The following is a 13069-nucleotide window of genomic DNA, read 5'->3' on the forward strand; positions in this document are numbered from 1 at the left end:
GGCGGCGGGCCGGGCCGCGCCCCTGTCGCAGCCATGGGGCCGGCCCAGCTGCTGCTCGCCGAGGCCGTGAGTACCCGACCATACCCCACCCCTCCCCGCGGGCGGCCGCCAGGGACCCATCACCCGCCGCCTCGTGAGGCCCGGGGCCGGCGGCGCTGCGGGTCTGTGAGGGCGGTGGGAGGCCCGGCCCGTGCACAGCCCTAACACTAGGGCTCCCTGCTCTTCCCTCAGCACCTGCTGGCTCAGGAAGGAGGTGGTTGTGGGCCCGTGGCCTGCTCCACTCATTCTTCCCTGACACCCTGCCTTTGGGTCTGACCCGCACAGCTGCCCCAAGCAGTGCCAGGTGATGCCTTTCCTTAGCCAGGATGCTCTTGTCACAGAAATACTGGCTGTGTTTCATTTGACCACCTTGGGGAAAAGCCTGGGCAAGCTGAGTTTATTGAAGCTGGGGGCTGGACCCCCACCAACAAAGCCAGCTGGGGACTTAGAAGGATGAAGACTTAATTTTTATTTGGCCAGTCCTTCATCAGGCACTGTCCGTGTGAGTGCCACCTGTGTGCTGTGCATAAGTCTTAGGGCTGCTGGCTGGGTAGTGTAGCATGTGTGTTGCAGGTTTTTGGCTTCCCTTCTTTGGTCGACCTAGAAAGAGTTCAGGAAGTGGCCTGGAAATGCCACAGCCTTTTGCAGCTGAGTATCATCTTAGCTCTTGTGGGTCTGGCATATGCAGGTGAGCAGCGTGACAGGAGATGGAACCTGTGCTCTGAGCTATAAAAACTGCCAACAAAATGTAGACTAGAGTGATGGGATTGTGTTGGGAGGATTTATACGCCATTGCTGCTTCTACATCAGGGCATGCTCTGGCACCATTTGGGCACAACAACAGTGCAGATTGGTATCTGATATTTTTCTGACTCCTTTGTCTCTTGAGGACTCTTCTGAAAAATATAAAGGATGTCTTTGGCAATCCTTCACAGTTGAGGATGATTGTCTTCCATGATTGTGTGTCTGAAGATGGCTGATGGGGCCTATCTGGGTTAAACAGTCTACTGCAGCTCAGATGTATTTATGTCTGGGGTGGATGATGCTGGATTCTTGATTTTAGGTCCTGGACGCCCTGCTTCTGCCACTCCCATTTTTCCATCTCCTGTTGTTGTCATGAGGTTTCAAAGTACTGAGATCCATGCAGCTCCATTTAGAGCGGTCCTGGGCGATAGTCTCCCACGAGTTGACATAGGTTGCATTTTTTTAAGTTGGCCTTGAGGATGTCCTTGAAGCATTTCATCTGCCCTCCTGCTGAGCATACCTTTTGAGCATACACCTTACATACTTACATAAAGGGTGTAAATAATGGCTATTTAGGAAATTCATACACATGATGTACCTCCCCAATACACATACCTCATTCGGCTTTGCAGCAGCACTGCAGCTAATGCCTAAGCAACAGCTATGTCTCTGCAATATGAAAAGAACAAGATTATTAGGAAGTTGATAAACAGAAAGGTGATCATTCATACCACCCGGTATTATTTGGTAAATCTGTTTACCTCTCAGTAATATTTCAGTAAGCACCTGTTTCTCTCCCAAGAAGTGATGCATCTCTGGGAGATCTGTTGTGTTACAAGGGAATAAGAGAAGGGGAAATTACTGGGTTGTATAGAAAATCTTGGAGAGATGTGATTTCTCCAGCATATTTATTTCTCTTTCTCTTAGAAGGAAGCATGAGAGGCAAGAGACAAGGTAGTTTCAAAACAAAGACAGGAGGCAAAAACAACATTAAAAGTAAGAAGTTGAATGGCTTTAAAAAAAAAAAAAAAAAGCCAAAAGACAACACTTAAGTTGGGTGGAGTTGCAGACACTCTAAAGAGTAGAGCTAGGATACAGAATGACCTGGATAATTTGGAAAGTTGGACCACAGTCAGGTCAGTGTGATTCAACAAGGACAAATGCAAAGTCATATGCATGGGATAAAATACTTGCATGCATGCACAAATACAGGTTGGGGAATGACTGGTTAGGCTGCAGAACTACAGAAAAGGACTTGGAGGTTATTGTGGACCATAAGCTGAATATGAGCCAACAGTGTGATCTTTTTGCAAAAAAAGCCAACTGTGTGCAGGGTTGTATTAATAGGAGTGTCACTTGCAAATCAAGGGAAGTGATTTTTCCACTCGCTTCAGCACTGAGGCCTTTCCCAGAGTGTTATGTCTATTCTTCCCCCCCACTTTTAAAAAGCATGTGTACAGATTGGAAAAAGTCCAGCAGAGAGCAACAAAAATAATTAGAAGCCTGGGAAACATGACTTGTGAGGAAAGTCTGAAAGAGCTGGGGTTTGGTCTGCAGAAGAGCAGATTGTGGCAGGGAGGGGCTTTGATAAAAGTCTTCAAATACCCGCAAGACAATTATCGTGAGGATGGAAATGGTAGCTCTTCAGGAAATTCATACACACGATGTACATCCCCAGTGCATATACCTCATTGGTATACTTCATTTACAGCAGTGCTGCAGCTAATGCCTAAGCTTTTCTCTGTGGCTGCAGGGGTCAGAACTAGGAACAGAGTCCTCAAGAGTCAGCAGGGAAATGAGGTTGGAGATTAGGATGCACTTTCTGACTATGAGACTGGCCAAGTATTGGAACAGGTAACTGGGAGAATTTGTGGAATTTCCATCCTTGGAACTTTTTAAGGGCAGACAGTTGGCTGGGATGGTTTAGCCAATGATGATCCTGCCTGGAGCAGAGGGCTGGACTAGATGACTTCGTGAGGTCTCTTCCAGCTTTCCTTTCCTAAGAAATTAAGGTTTTTAATAACTTCGAGTAACCATGTAGAGATAGCAGTATTCAGCAAAATATAAGCCCGCCAATGGCTTGGCAAAACTTTTAAATGATACTTTTTACTTTCCAGTATCATATTTGCAAGTGTGAGAACATAGCCCTCACACATTATCATAATCTTCATGAAGTAATGTTGGTAGGCAGGAATTTCTTTTTACAGCTAGGGTAAGTTGTACCTTCCCGCTCCTTTTAAAGTGGTGCTATTTCTGTTAGTTGTTTGCTAACATATATTATTACAGGGTTTATTGAGCTGGGCACCATACAGTCAATCTCTGCTCCAGAGAATTTTCAGAAGAGGAGAGAAAGAGTATGAGAAGGGTTTTAAGATACAGGAAGAGTGACCATTTGCAAATGTCATATTATTGTATTAATTGTAGGGACAATATCACATCTACTCTGAAGCCTGTGCTCACCTCCAACTTACTACTTAGTGCAGTGTCATTTTTGGTTTATAAACTCTTCTGTGGTTTGTATCTGTCTTTTTAAGAGGCTGTCCTGGCAAAATTGCCATGGTTGATGAAAACAACAAGAACTCGCAAACTGGTGGAAGAGTCCAGATTCAGTAATTGTCTTCAATTCAGTAATTATTCTCTCAGGCTTTTGTTGTAGGGGGATGAATCCACATGTGAAATTAATATGATGTAATTAACTGCGCCAGCATTGGCTGCTCCCAGGTGCAGTGTTTACATATGTACTTGGGACCGCAGCATCTTGAGCCAGGGTGGAGCGGACCCAGTCTGGCAGGGGACTGAGGGGGTCAGCCCCAGGCTTCAGGTGCCTCTATTGGGCAGCAGAGGGGCTGGCTGAGGCTAGCCAGCAGGCAGCCTCTACACTTTAGCACCCTTGTGCCCCAGCCAGCTCCTGTTACAGTCTGCATGTATGTTTGATCACGTGCAAGTACTTTGCCATACCATACTTATGGCAGAGTTAATTTACTGCTCCCTAATACCTGCGCATGCTCCACTGAGGAGCTGATTAGTCTACTCTGCAGTAAATTGTATGTGTAGATGTACCCAGGATGTAGGAATTGGCACCCAGTCCAATATCCTGTATATCACAGTAAGCAATATCAGATGCTTACAAAGGAGGTGCAGAAACATCTTGGAAAAAATTGTCCCCACATAAGTATCATTCTGATTTCTATGAGTTAGAGGTTGGCTGAACATGATTTATTATCTCTTCCAAAATGTGATGTCACTAATTCTGAGAATTTGGGGTCTCCTTAACATCTATACAAATGTCCAGTATCTTTTTGAATTTTGTAACAGTCTTGGTCTTAGTGAGTTTCTGTAGGAGCAAATTCCACAGTTTAATCCCAGATGGAAAAATGTTTCCTTTGGTTTGGTTTTTAATTTCTTTCAGTTCAGAAATCTTTCATTTTCTTTGGATGTCCATTTGTTCTTGCATTATGAAATGGGGAGATTAGAAGTTGTCAGTCTCTGTTTTTATACCATGTACTGTTTTATATACTTTTGTTATGACTACTTTTGCTTCACTGCTTTTTCAGTCTCTATACATATGCCTTCTTCTGTGTCCTTGACCATTCTGATTACTTTTCTCTAAATCTTATGTTTTCTGCAATATCTTTTTTGAGATGTGATGACTGGTTCTGCACACATTATCTCAGCTGTGGCTGCACCATTGATTTATATGAAAGCATTGTAATACTGTTTTTATTATTCATCATCTTGTGCCTTTGCATCCTAACATCTCTGGCTTTCTTTGACCACAATTGCACACAGTACAGAGGACTCATTGAGTGGTCACAGTGATTCCAGCTTCCTTTTTTTGAGACGATAAAATTAATTTAAAATCCTCTAATATATATGCATAGCTTTAATTTTATCCATCCAGTATCCAGTAATTTACGTGTATCAATGTAGAATGCTATTTGCTGTTGTCTTTTCCATTCACCTAGCTTGACTGAGTCCATCTGAAGGTCTTTAAAGACTGTACTAGAGTTAGCTAACCTCAATTGATTCTGTGTCATTGTTCCTAAATATAGCTACCTTATTGGTTACCCCCTTCCCAGATTATAAATGAATGTATTGAACAACACCCAGGATGTAGTAAAAGACTTTGAGGTTCTTAAATTCACCATTTAATTGTATTTTCTTTCTGCCTCAGCTAATTTTTCATTCATGAAAATACTTTGTTTTTCATCCCATGACTAGTTAGGCTTCTAGTAGACTCTTCCATGAATCTGGTCAATTTTGGGGGGGAAATCTAAATATGTTGGCTGGTTCTCCTTCCTCTACTATACTATTCCTTGGCTTATTTGTAGAATACTAAGACATTAGTGAGACACGATTTTCCTTTGCAGAAACTGCTAGTTAGATTTGGTTATATCAAAATCTTTCAGATGTCCTCCTTTTACCACTTTTATTGCCATTTCAAAAAATTAGCCGGGAACAGGTGTAGAGCTTACAGGCCTCTAATTCCCTTCATCACCCCAAAAGCTGTTTTTTAAAATACAGGTAGAACATTTCTTTGGAGTAGCCACTTTGTAGGTAAAATTTGGGGAAAGTATTCAGCTTTCTTACTGGGTTGGAGAGACTACTTGAGTTGATGGGGCAAGTATGTATTTTATTTTTAAATAATCTAGGTGTATGGGGAGATTAAATAAATCCATGTATAAAATGATTCGGAGGATGTGATAAAATGAAGTGGTCTGTGAGAGAATATAGTCACTTTGCATTATATTGTGTGTGTATGGGAGGGGGAATATACTTATTTATCCAATGAGTTTAGCTGTTTAGAAAGTAACAACTGCATTTTTTTGTTGTTGTTGTTCTTAAATTGGAAGTGAAGCACTGTGGAGATTATTATGCTGTCATCATTTTTCTTCATTAAGCTTACTGGTGATGTTGTTTTAAATTATTTTCAGGTACAGAGCCGGGATGGCTATGATTCTGATTTTAGTGATGATGAGAGAGGAGAGAAATCTGTCAAAAGGTAATTGACCTTGTATTTTGTATTTCTTTTTTTTTTTTCCAGAAAGACTTACATCTGTAAACCAGAGACCCTGGCATAGTGGGTTAACTCTGATATTGAAACTGTTTATGAAAAATAAGACTAAACGTTTGATTCCTGTGTCTCTTGCTCCTCAGGCTTGTCAGAGCCTGTTGTCTTCAAGGAGCAACTGAGAAATATCAGTTCTGCTACATCCATCTGGTGTCTCTGTGCCTCTTGTTTCTCACAGTTGAGTGCTTCATTTTCCAAGCATTAGCATCAGCTGCTGGGGTTTGGCTGCTCTGTTTACTTTCCTGTCATTTTTCTACACCCATCAGGACCTGTGGAACTGCTAAGAGAGATCAAAGCATCCAAGGCCAGGTGGCAGCAGGCCTTGTAGGAATAGAACACCTGCCTGAAGAAAATGAATTGCTGATGCGGCTTGATTGTTACTTAATTTTTTCCAGCCCGTTTTCTGTGACAAACCTGAATTCAAGAGACCTAGGAAAAGGATCAAATTCCACTTAGCCCTTGAGATGTAAAAAAAAATTCCCTTCTTTAAACCCAATTCCTTGTTAATTTCTTTAGTGGTTAATACAAATTGCCACCCTGAACTTTGCATTTTTACTGTCATCTTTATTGGGGAAACTTTTGGTGCTGTGTAAATGTGCTTTCCAAATCATTTGTCCACAATACTAAAATTTTTGGCTGTCTTTATTTTTCCTCAAGGACTTTTTTATTCTTCAAGTCTTCTTGCTTATCAGGCTCCATTACAATCAGGTTTTGAGCACAATGTATTATTTTTCTCTTTAAGGGTGGTAAAGGGATATGTTTTGTGTTGGATTCGTTTTGGGCCTGACCTTCAAAGTGCTTTACTCATTAGAAGAAATTTAGCCATTGTGCTGGGTTGTTTTAGATTTTGTAGCTGTTATCTATTAAAAATATTCAAGGTTTTAGTTCAGTCTTAGTTTGTTTTTTTGTAATGCATAATGGCACTTACATCATGCAAATTGCCAAATGAAATATTCAACACTGGGAGCTGTTTCAAAGAAATCATCTTCTTTACCATTTGTTCTGGCATACTCTTTCTGGCTCTCAGTAATGTTCTAATGAAGGTTCACTGCCTTGTGTTGAAATGTATTCCCACATTTGCAAAAATACCTAAAAAAAATCTCCCTCATGGCATTGCCTTTGTGGAGCCATTCCTTGCTTCCATCCCTCCCTGCAGTAGGAACTGTGCGCCCAGCCACGTAGTCCAGGATGTTTGTGAACAATTGGTGCATCTAATTCTCTAAAGTTCTATATTCCATAGATTAAAAATATAAATACTGTGCTTCCTGCTTCATGGGTCTCTGACTTCCTCTCTACCCAACAATTGGGGCCAGAATAAAACTAAGTACTCCTTTGCTCAAAATGATGGGCAAATAGGTCTAACTAAATATGTAAGGTTGAGGTTAAAAAAGCTTCCATTTTATTTTGTTTTTACTATTTTGTTAATTTTTTTTTAAAAAAATTTAGTTTAGGAACTAACAGTGCTTTTCAGCCCACAGCTTCAGAGGGGTCAGTGTTAGTAAATCTACTACTGCAGAGTTCTGTGGGGACAATACCATAAGAGGAAGAAAAAAAGCGTTATTGACAGTAATTTGTCTCTAAACATGTTGGTTCTCTAGAACCTTCCTTTCTCTTCTCTGTTTTGGAACATAGGTCTATATAGTTACTTCAGAGGTAGAGAGAAGCAAGGGATTATTAAAGGAGATGCTCTGGTCCTTGGCCTATGTAATATAGATCTCGAAGGAACTCGACAGGTCTGCTATCTCAGCAGATGCTCCAAATGGTTCACCGGCTGTGTGGCTCTTATGCTGTGATTCTGAAAAAGACAGTATTGTTGGAATATAAGAGGTGCTCTCTTAAGGGATTCTGTATCTGCCACTTAGAAGCAGGTGCCTTTCTAGACATGGTTTTTAATACGAACCTAATGAAGTATATCCAGACTCACCACTCTCTTTCAATTTGATTTTATTAACACAGAAATTAATAAAACAGATGATGCTACACTGTACGACAATGCTATATCATTAAAACTTTTTATGTTCAAGTTGGTGGGTTTCAAAATTCCATTTGGTGCATTAGAATATATTGTATATGGAAATTATTGACTAATTCTTTGCTTTTTCCTCACCCATAGAACAAGTAATGAAGATGCTCTTCTTGTAAAGCCATTCCAGAAAGTAAAACAGTGCAAGGTGGCACACCGACAAGTTGCAGCAGAAGAATGGGATAGGTATCGGTCACTTTTATCAGAGACTGTTTTTTATAAAAACGAAACATTTACTCAAACAAAATAACTATTTCTGCTCCTAGGGAAGAAGCAAGAAACAGGAGATTTCATTTGATATCCATGGATGCTGTATCCTTTAATTTTTTTTGTTTACATGAGCAAAAACAAGTTTTTTCTCAGGTTTTCACTTAGGGGCAAATCTTCTTGCCAGAAAAATTTAATGCAAGACTCCCAGTTACCTGGAGAATTTCTGTGCAGTTGTAGAGCTTGGGTGTTGTTTCAAATAACTTTTTCTTTGCCATTATGGTCTAGGTCAGGGGCGGGCAGTTATTTTGGGCAGAGGGCCGCTTACTGAGTTTCAGCATGCCATCGAGGGCCGCATGACAGGCAGCCCAGGGCAGATTAATATTAATTTTCTAAACTTTTTAGGGGCCCTGCAGGCCGGATAGAATGGCCTGGCAGGCTGCATCCGGTCCCTGGGCTGCATTTTGCCCACCCCTGGTCTAGGTATTTCTTATTTGCCTGCGTAAGGTGTTTTTAAATTCACCCTAACATAATCAGTGCTTAACCAGCAGCATACTTCTGACTAAATTATTACATGCATTGAACATGTTTTGTTTTGTTTGTAACAACCAGCCTTGGTCCTTTAATTTCCCTCTCTTTTGAATGTACACAGAAAGTAATTCCATGTGAAGCTAACATTATCCAAGTATACTTATTCATCCTGGAAAACCAGAAACCCGGTATCTAGTTCAAACTATTCAAGAAAACATCATTTTAGGTAATGCCTTTTACACACATTATGCTACAGACCAATTTAACAATATTTTTGAACCAGACTGTCATGTCTGATTATTTTTGTACTTCAGTACAGAAATTCAGCAAAACTATTATTTTGCTGAATTACAAAATGTCTCCTGTAAAATAATTTTTCTTTGTATGGAGTTTATCTCAGAAATAATTATTTCAATGATGAAACCAACTTATAATGCAGGGGTCAGCAACATACACAGAGCCACAGGGCCTGTGCTGGGGCTGAACAGCAAGGAACTGCTCCAAGGCTAGGGAGCTGGAAGCTATGCCCATGTTGCTGCTGCTTCTCTCTGCCCTTTCTTTGTCCTTTTCCAAGGCTGCAGCACTGGTGCATCTTCCAACTAGAGGGGAGCTAGAACCTGTGCCTGTGCTGCTGACACTTCTTGCTACCCCTCCCCCTCTTTGCCCCCCCACCCAAAGGCTGCTGTTTGAGCGCACTTCTAGCCAGTGGTGAGTGTGCCAGGGTCGAGCTGGTTTTAGGAGGTGCAGAAGGGAATGGAAAAAGTGGCAGCAGCATGGAAACAGCTTACAGCTTCTTGGCTCTGGTGCAGCTCCCCTCTACTGGAAGCTGTGCTCATGCTGTAGCTACAGAGAAGGAGGCTGGGGAATTGGCAGTGGCACAAGTGCAACTCTCAGCTGTGTGGCTCTAGTGGGGGTGCAAGGAAAGCCCTGCTGATGTGCCGCTAAAGCCACTTGGCCCATATTGGACAGGGGCTGGATTGTTCCAGCTTGCAGCTTGAAAAAGCTTGCTGGCCCCTGCTGTAATAGGGGAAGGTGAGACTTTAGCAGTAGAGAATGCAGCATTTTGTGGTCCATTATACCTATTCACCTGAGTTGAGAAGATTGTGACCCACAAAACATGTTTTTGTGATTTGTCACACTGTAATATGTTGATAGTAATGTGTTGTATTCTATTGATCGCCAGTCTGGTTGGTAAACATATACTATAAGACCTGTCTATGATGGTCTTTACATTCTGACTTGTTTATGGTTACTTTGGTCTTTTATGATCAGCATATATGGATCTGTTTCAGGATCCTGCAAAATAGAATAGGAAGATTTTGAAGAGTTATATTTTTTTTACATGTATTAAAAACCCAGACAGACAGCTTGACACCGTACTGATGTTACTCTCATGAGCACAGAAAAATGACCAAAATCTTTCCTTGTTGTCAACATTTGAAAGAATTCTGTATAAGTATAGTATTATTGATTTTTATCATAACTTGGTTTCCCAGTAGCTGAAGTGACTGTTGTTCATCAGTTTCTGCCACTTAATTGATATTTACCCATCAACTCATTTGACAGGTGTTGGTGTGTTTTTTCACTTTCTCCAACTCTTCATTTTCAAGAAACTAGGAAAGTGTTGTGTCTATTCAAATCTTTCTTGTGACAGACAATACTTCAAACTCAAGGCAGTTTTCATTTTTTCTTTACATATTTTATAGAGGTGCACTGATACATTGGTCTGATATTGGATCAGCACCAATATAAAGAAAATTAACTGTATTGGAAATCGGCCTGATGTAGCCGATTAATTTGGCCAGATCAACGCCCCTGTGGTGAGGGAGGGAGTGTGGTTGGGGCTGGGGCAGATGCTGCCCAGCCAGGGCAGGGTGCAGGATTGAGTCGTAGCTCATCCAGGGGGATGCGGGGAGAGGGGGGTGGCTCCCACTGATGTGTGCACCCCTGGAGGGCATGTAGGCGGGTGTGTGCCTCTGGATCTGTATGGGCAGGATGGGCAGCTGCAGCCTCCCCTCCCCTCCCTCCCATGCCCTCCCAGGATGCGCATAGTGGCAGGAGCCACCCCCCCCGCCATGCTGCCTGGATGAGCCACGGCTCCGTAGCACACCCTGTCCTGCCCTGGCTGGGCAGAGCCTGCCCCAGCCCCACTCTCTACCTCAATGCGGGAGGCGTTGATCTGCCCCCCAGTGCCCTTCCTTCTCCCCTCCCCTTCCACCACAATAGACTGGACACAGCTGTATCGGAAATTGGATCGATATCAGCCGATATGCCTCCTTTTAAAAATTGGCCATCAGTATTGGCCCCCAAAATCTGTATCAGTGCAACCCTGATATTTTATTCTTTAGTGGCATTGGGAACACTTTTTATTATGTCAGTGCAATGGCTGTTTACATTATTGGGGAGCCAGTCTCTCTGAGTATACACTGTTTTCGTTTAATAATTGTCTCTTGAGGCTGTTCACTATGGTCAGACTCAAAGATTAAGTATGCCTATCCCTAATGCATGTACAATATACATGAAAAACAACTCTTGAAAACAGAGCTGTCAATACTTTTGTATCTGGTCTAGTGAATTTAAGTGAAAAATAATGCCACCTATTTTACCCAGCTTTGAAACCTGCAGTCAAATTAATTTTTATTCTGTTGGTACTGAGCATCTGTTCTCCGAATAGTTAAGGAAAGTCCAGTTTGGCAAACTATACTGAGGAATATGTTAAGTAATTTGTAAAACATGAATTCTGAAATGTGGACAACAGGGCTAGTACTGACTTTACTAGTATAATTAGGGGTCTACTGAAGTCGAGGCGGCTGCTGGCTGATTTCACGGGCAGACTGCGGGCCTGGTAGCCATTATCATGGGCAAAGTATATAAGGCCCCCACCGTTCCTCTGACTGGCTGTGGGGCCCCAGTTGCCCTGCTGCTCACTGCTGATTGGCTGCAAGGACTGTTATATGGCCACACTATTCCCCACTGGCTGGTGGTTAGGGGCAGGGCCATATGGTGGACAATGCTTACAGTCAGCAGCAAGAGATGGGAGGGGGGTGGCAGCCATCTTACCATGCCAGCAGCTCCCCTTTACCCTCCTCTGGCAGGCTGCGTGGCTGGACCGCAGTGGACGCAAGGACTGTTGGCTCCCCAGAGGGAGCAAACATTTTATTTTGGTGAGGTTTTTTAGGAAGCTTGCCAAAAGTGTGGACCCCATGCTTTTTCATGAGGCATGGCTGAAATAGTATTTTCTGCAAAAATGGCAAAATTGTGATTTTTGGTAGGTCCCTAGATATAACTAAGTTTCCTTTTGGGCTGGCAGTACAGGCTGCTGGTGCTAAACAGGACATTTTGCTTTAACTTGCTCAACACATATAAATATGCTCAGTTTTCACTGTGGACAATGACTGTCTTGAAAAAGGAAATTTGAATGTAGTTTAGCCAAAATTGTGTTTAAAAAAAAAAATAGATCTACAGCTCATCTCTGGATTCTTTAACTGGAGAAGCTATTCTTTACTTCCATTATGTATTTCCCTCTAATGTAACTATTTGTTGCTGCAGAATGGCTGTGTAGAAATACAGAATGACTGTGTTTCAGTTGTGGGTAAGCAAAATGGTCAAATTTGGTCTGGACAATATGTCTACCACCCATTTTTGTGACGAGCAGTGTGATCCCAAGAAACTTTTGGACAGATCATTAGCCACAGAAACATTTGTTTGCTCTGAAGTACCTTCTTATATTATTGTATAAGAGTCTTTGATTTGATTTCTGTTTTAATTTCTTAAGGAACAATTTTTAGGTTGAGACGTTAGGACTTCAACCATTTTGATATGGTAATTCTGCCAAATTTTACTTGGGAAGTAACGCAAATTAGAATGTGAGATTTAACTGCGTGGAATGGTCTCAGTCATGTTTCTCTTATAAATCAAACTGAAACAAAGGTAACATTCATTAACTTTATATGGTAGAGATGTCCTGAGTTGAACTCTCTTGCACTTTTTTAAGTTGTCTTGTCCTATATTATTTAGGTTGTAAGTTCTTTGGGGTGGGGGTTTTGCCATATGTTTAAGTGCTGTGTTAGTTGACAAGGCTCTACGTGTTGCACACCTTGCTGGGGTCATCTGACTGCAGCAGTCTTTCCTGCCTTGAGCAGGGGGGCTGGAGCTGATGATCTCTGAGGTCCGGTCCAGCCCCTAACTTCTATGAATCTGTTTTGTAATAATATGATGTCCTGGCTGAAGGCTAGTTGCTGCATTGACCAAGAGATAATAAAGTCCTGGAGGAGAGAACTATGCTAGATAACACACTGAAGAGCTCTTCCAAAGGAATTAACACTGCTGTTCTGTCCTTACATTATTTTTCCTGTCCATATATTGTCATGTGTCTACGGTAATCACTTAGTAACACTAATAGCAAAGGCTGATTTTTTTTTTTTTTTTTTTTTTTTTTTTTTTTTTTTTTAAAA

The 13069-nt window shown here is 41.8% G+C and overlaps 1 protein-coding gene across 2 annotated transcripts in view; it reads left to right on the forward strand.

The window, feature by feature from the left end:
* The first annotated feature begins 7 nt into the window (after window positions 1-7).
* Window positions 8-13069, forward strand: part of LOC109287496 (protein FRA10AC1) — a 56977-nt gene continuing 43915 nt past the window's right edge. For both annotated transcript variants that reach the window (XM_019502614.1, XM_019502615.1), the window contains exons 1-4: window positions 8-66; window positions 5718-5785; window positions 7968-8063; window positions 8144-8189. In XM_019502614.1, coding sequence (XP_019358159.1) covers window positions 34-66; window positions 5718-5785; window positions 7968-8063; window positions 8144-8189 — 243 coding nt within the window. In that variant the 5' untranslated portion in view covers window positions 8-33. The remainder of the gene's footprint in view (window positions 67-5717; window positions 5786-7967; window positions 8064-8143; window positions 8190-13069) is intronic.

This window comes from Gavialis gangeticus, unplaced genomic scaffold, assembly GCF_001723915.1.
Source record: "Gavialis gangeticus isolate Ggan-Ray unplaced genomic scaffold, GavGan_comp1, whole genome shotgun sequence".
NCBI lineage: Eukaryota > Metazoa > Chordata > Crocodylia > Gavialidae > Gavialis > Gavialis gangeticus.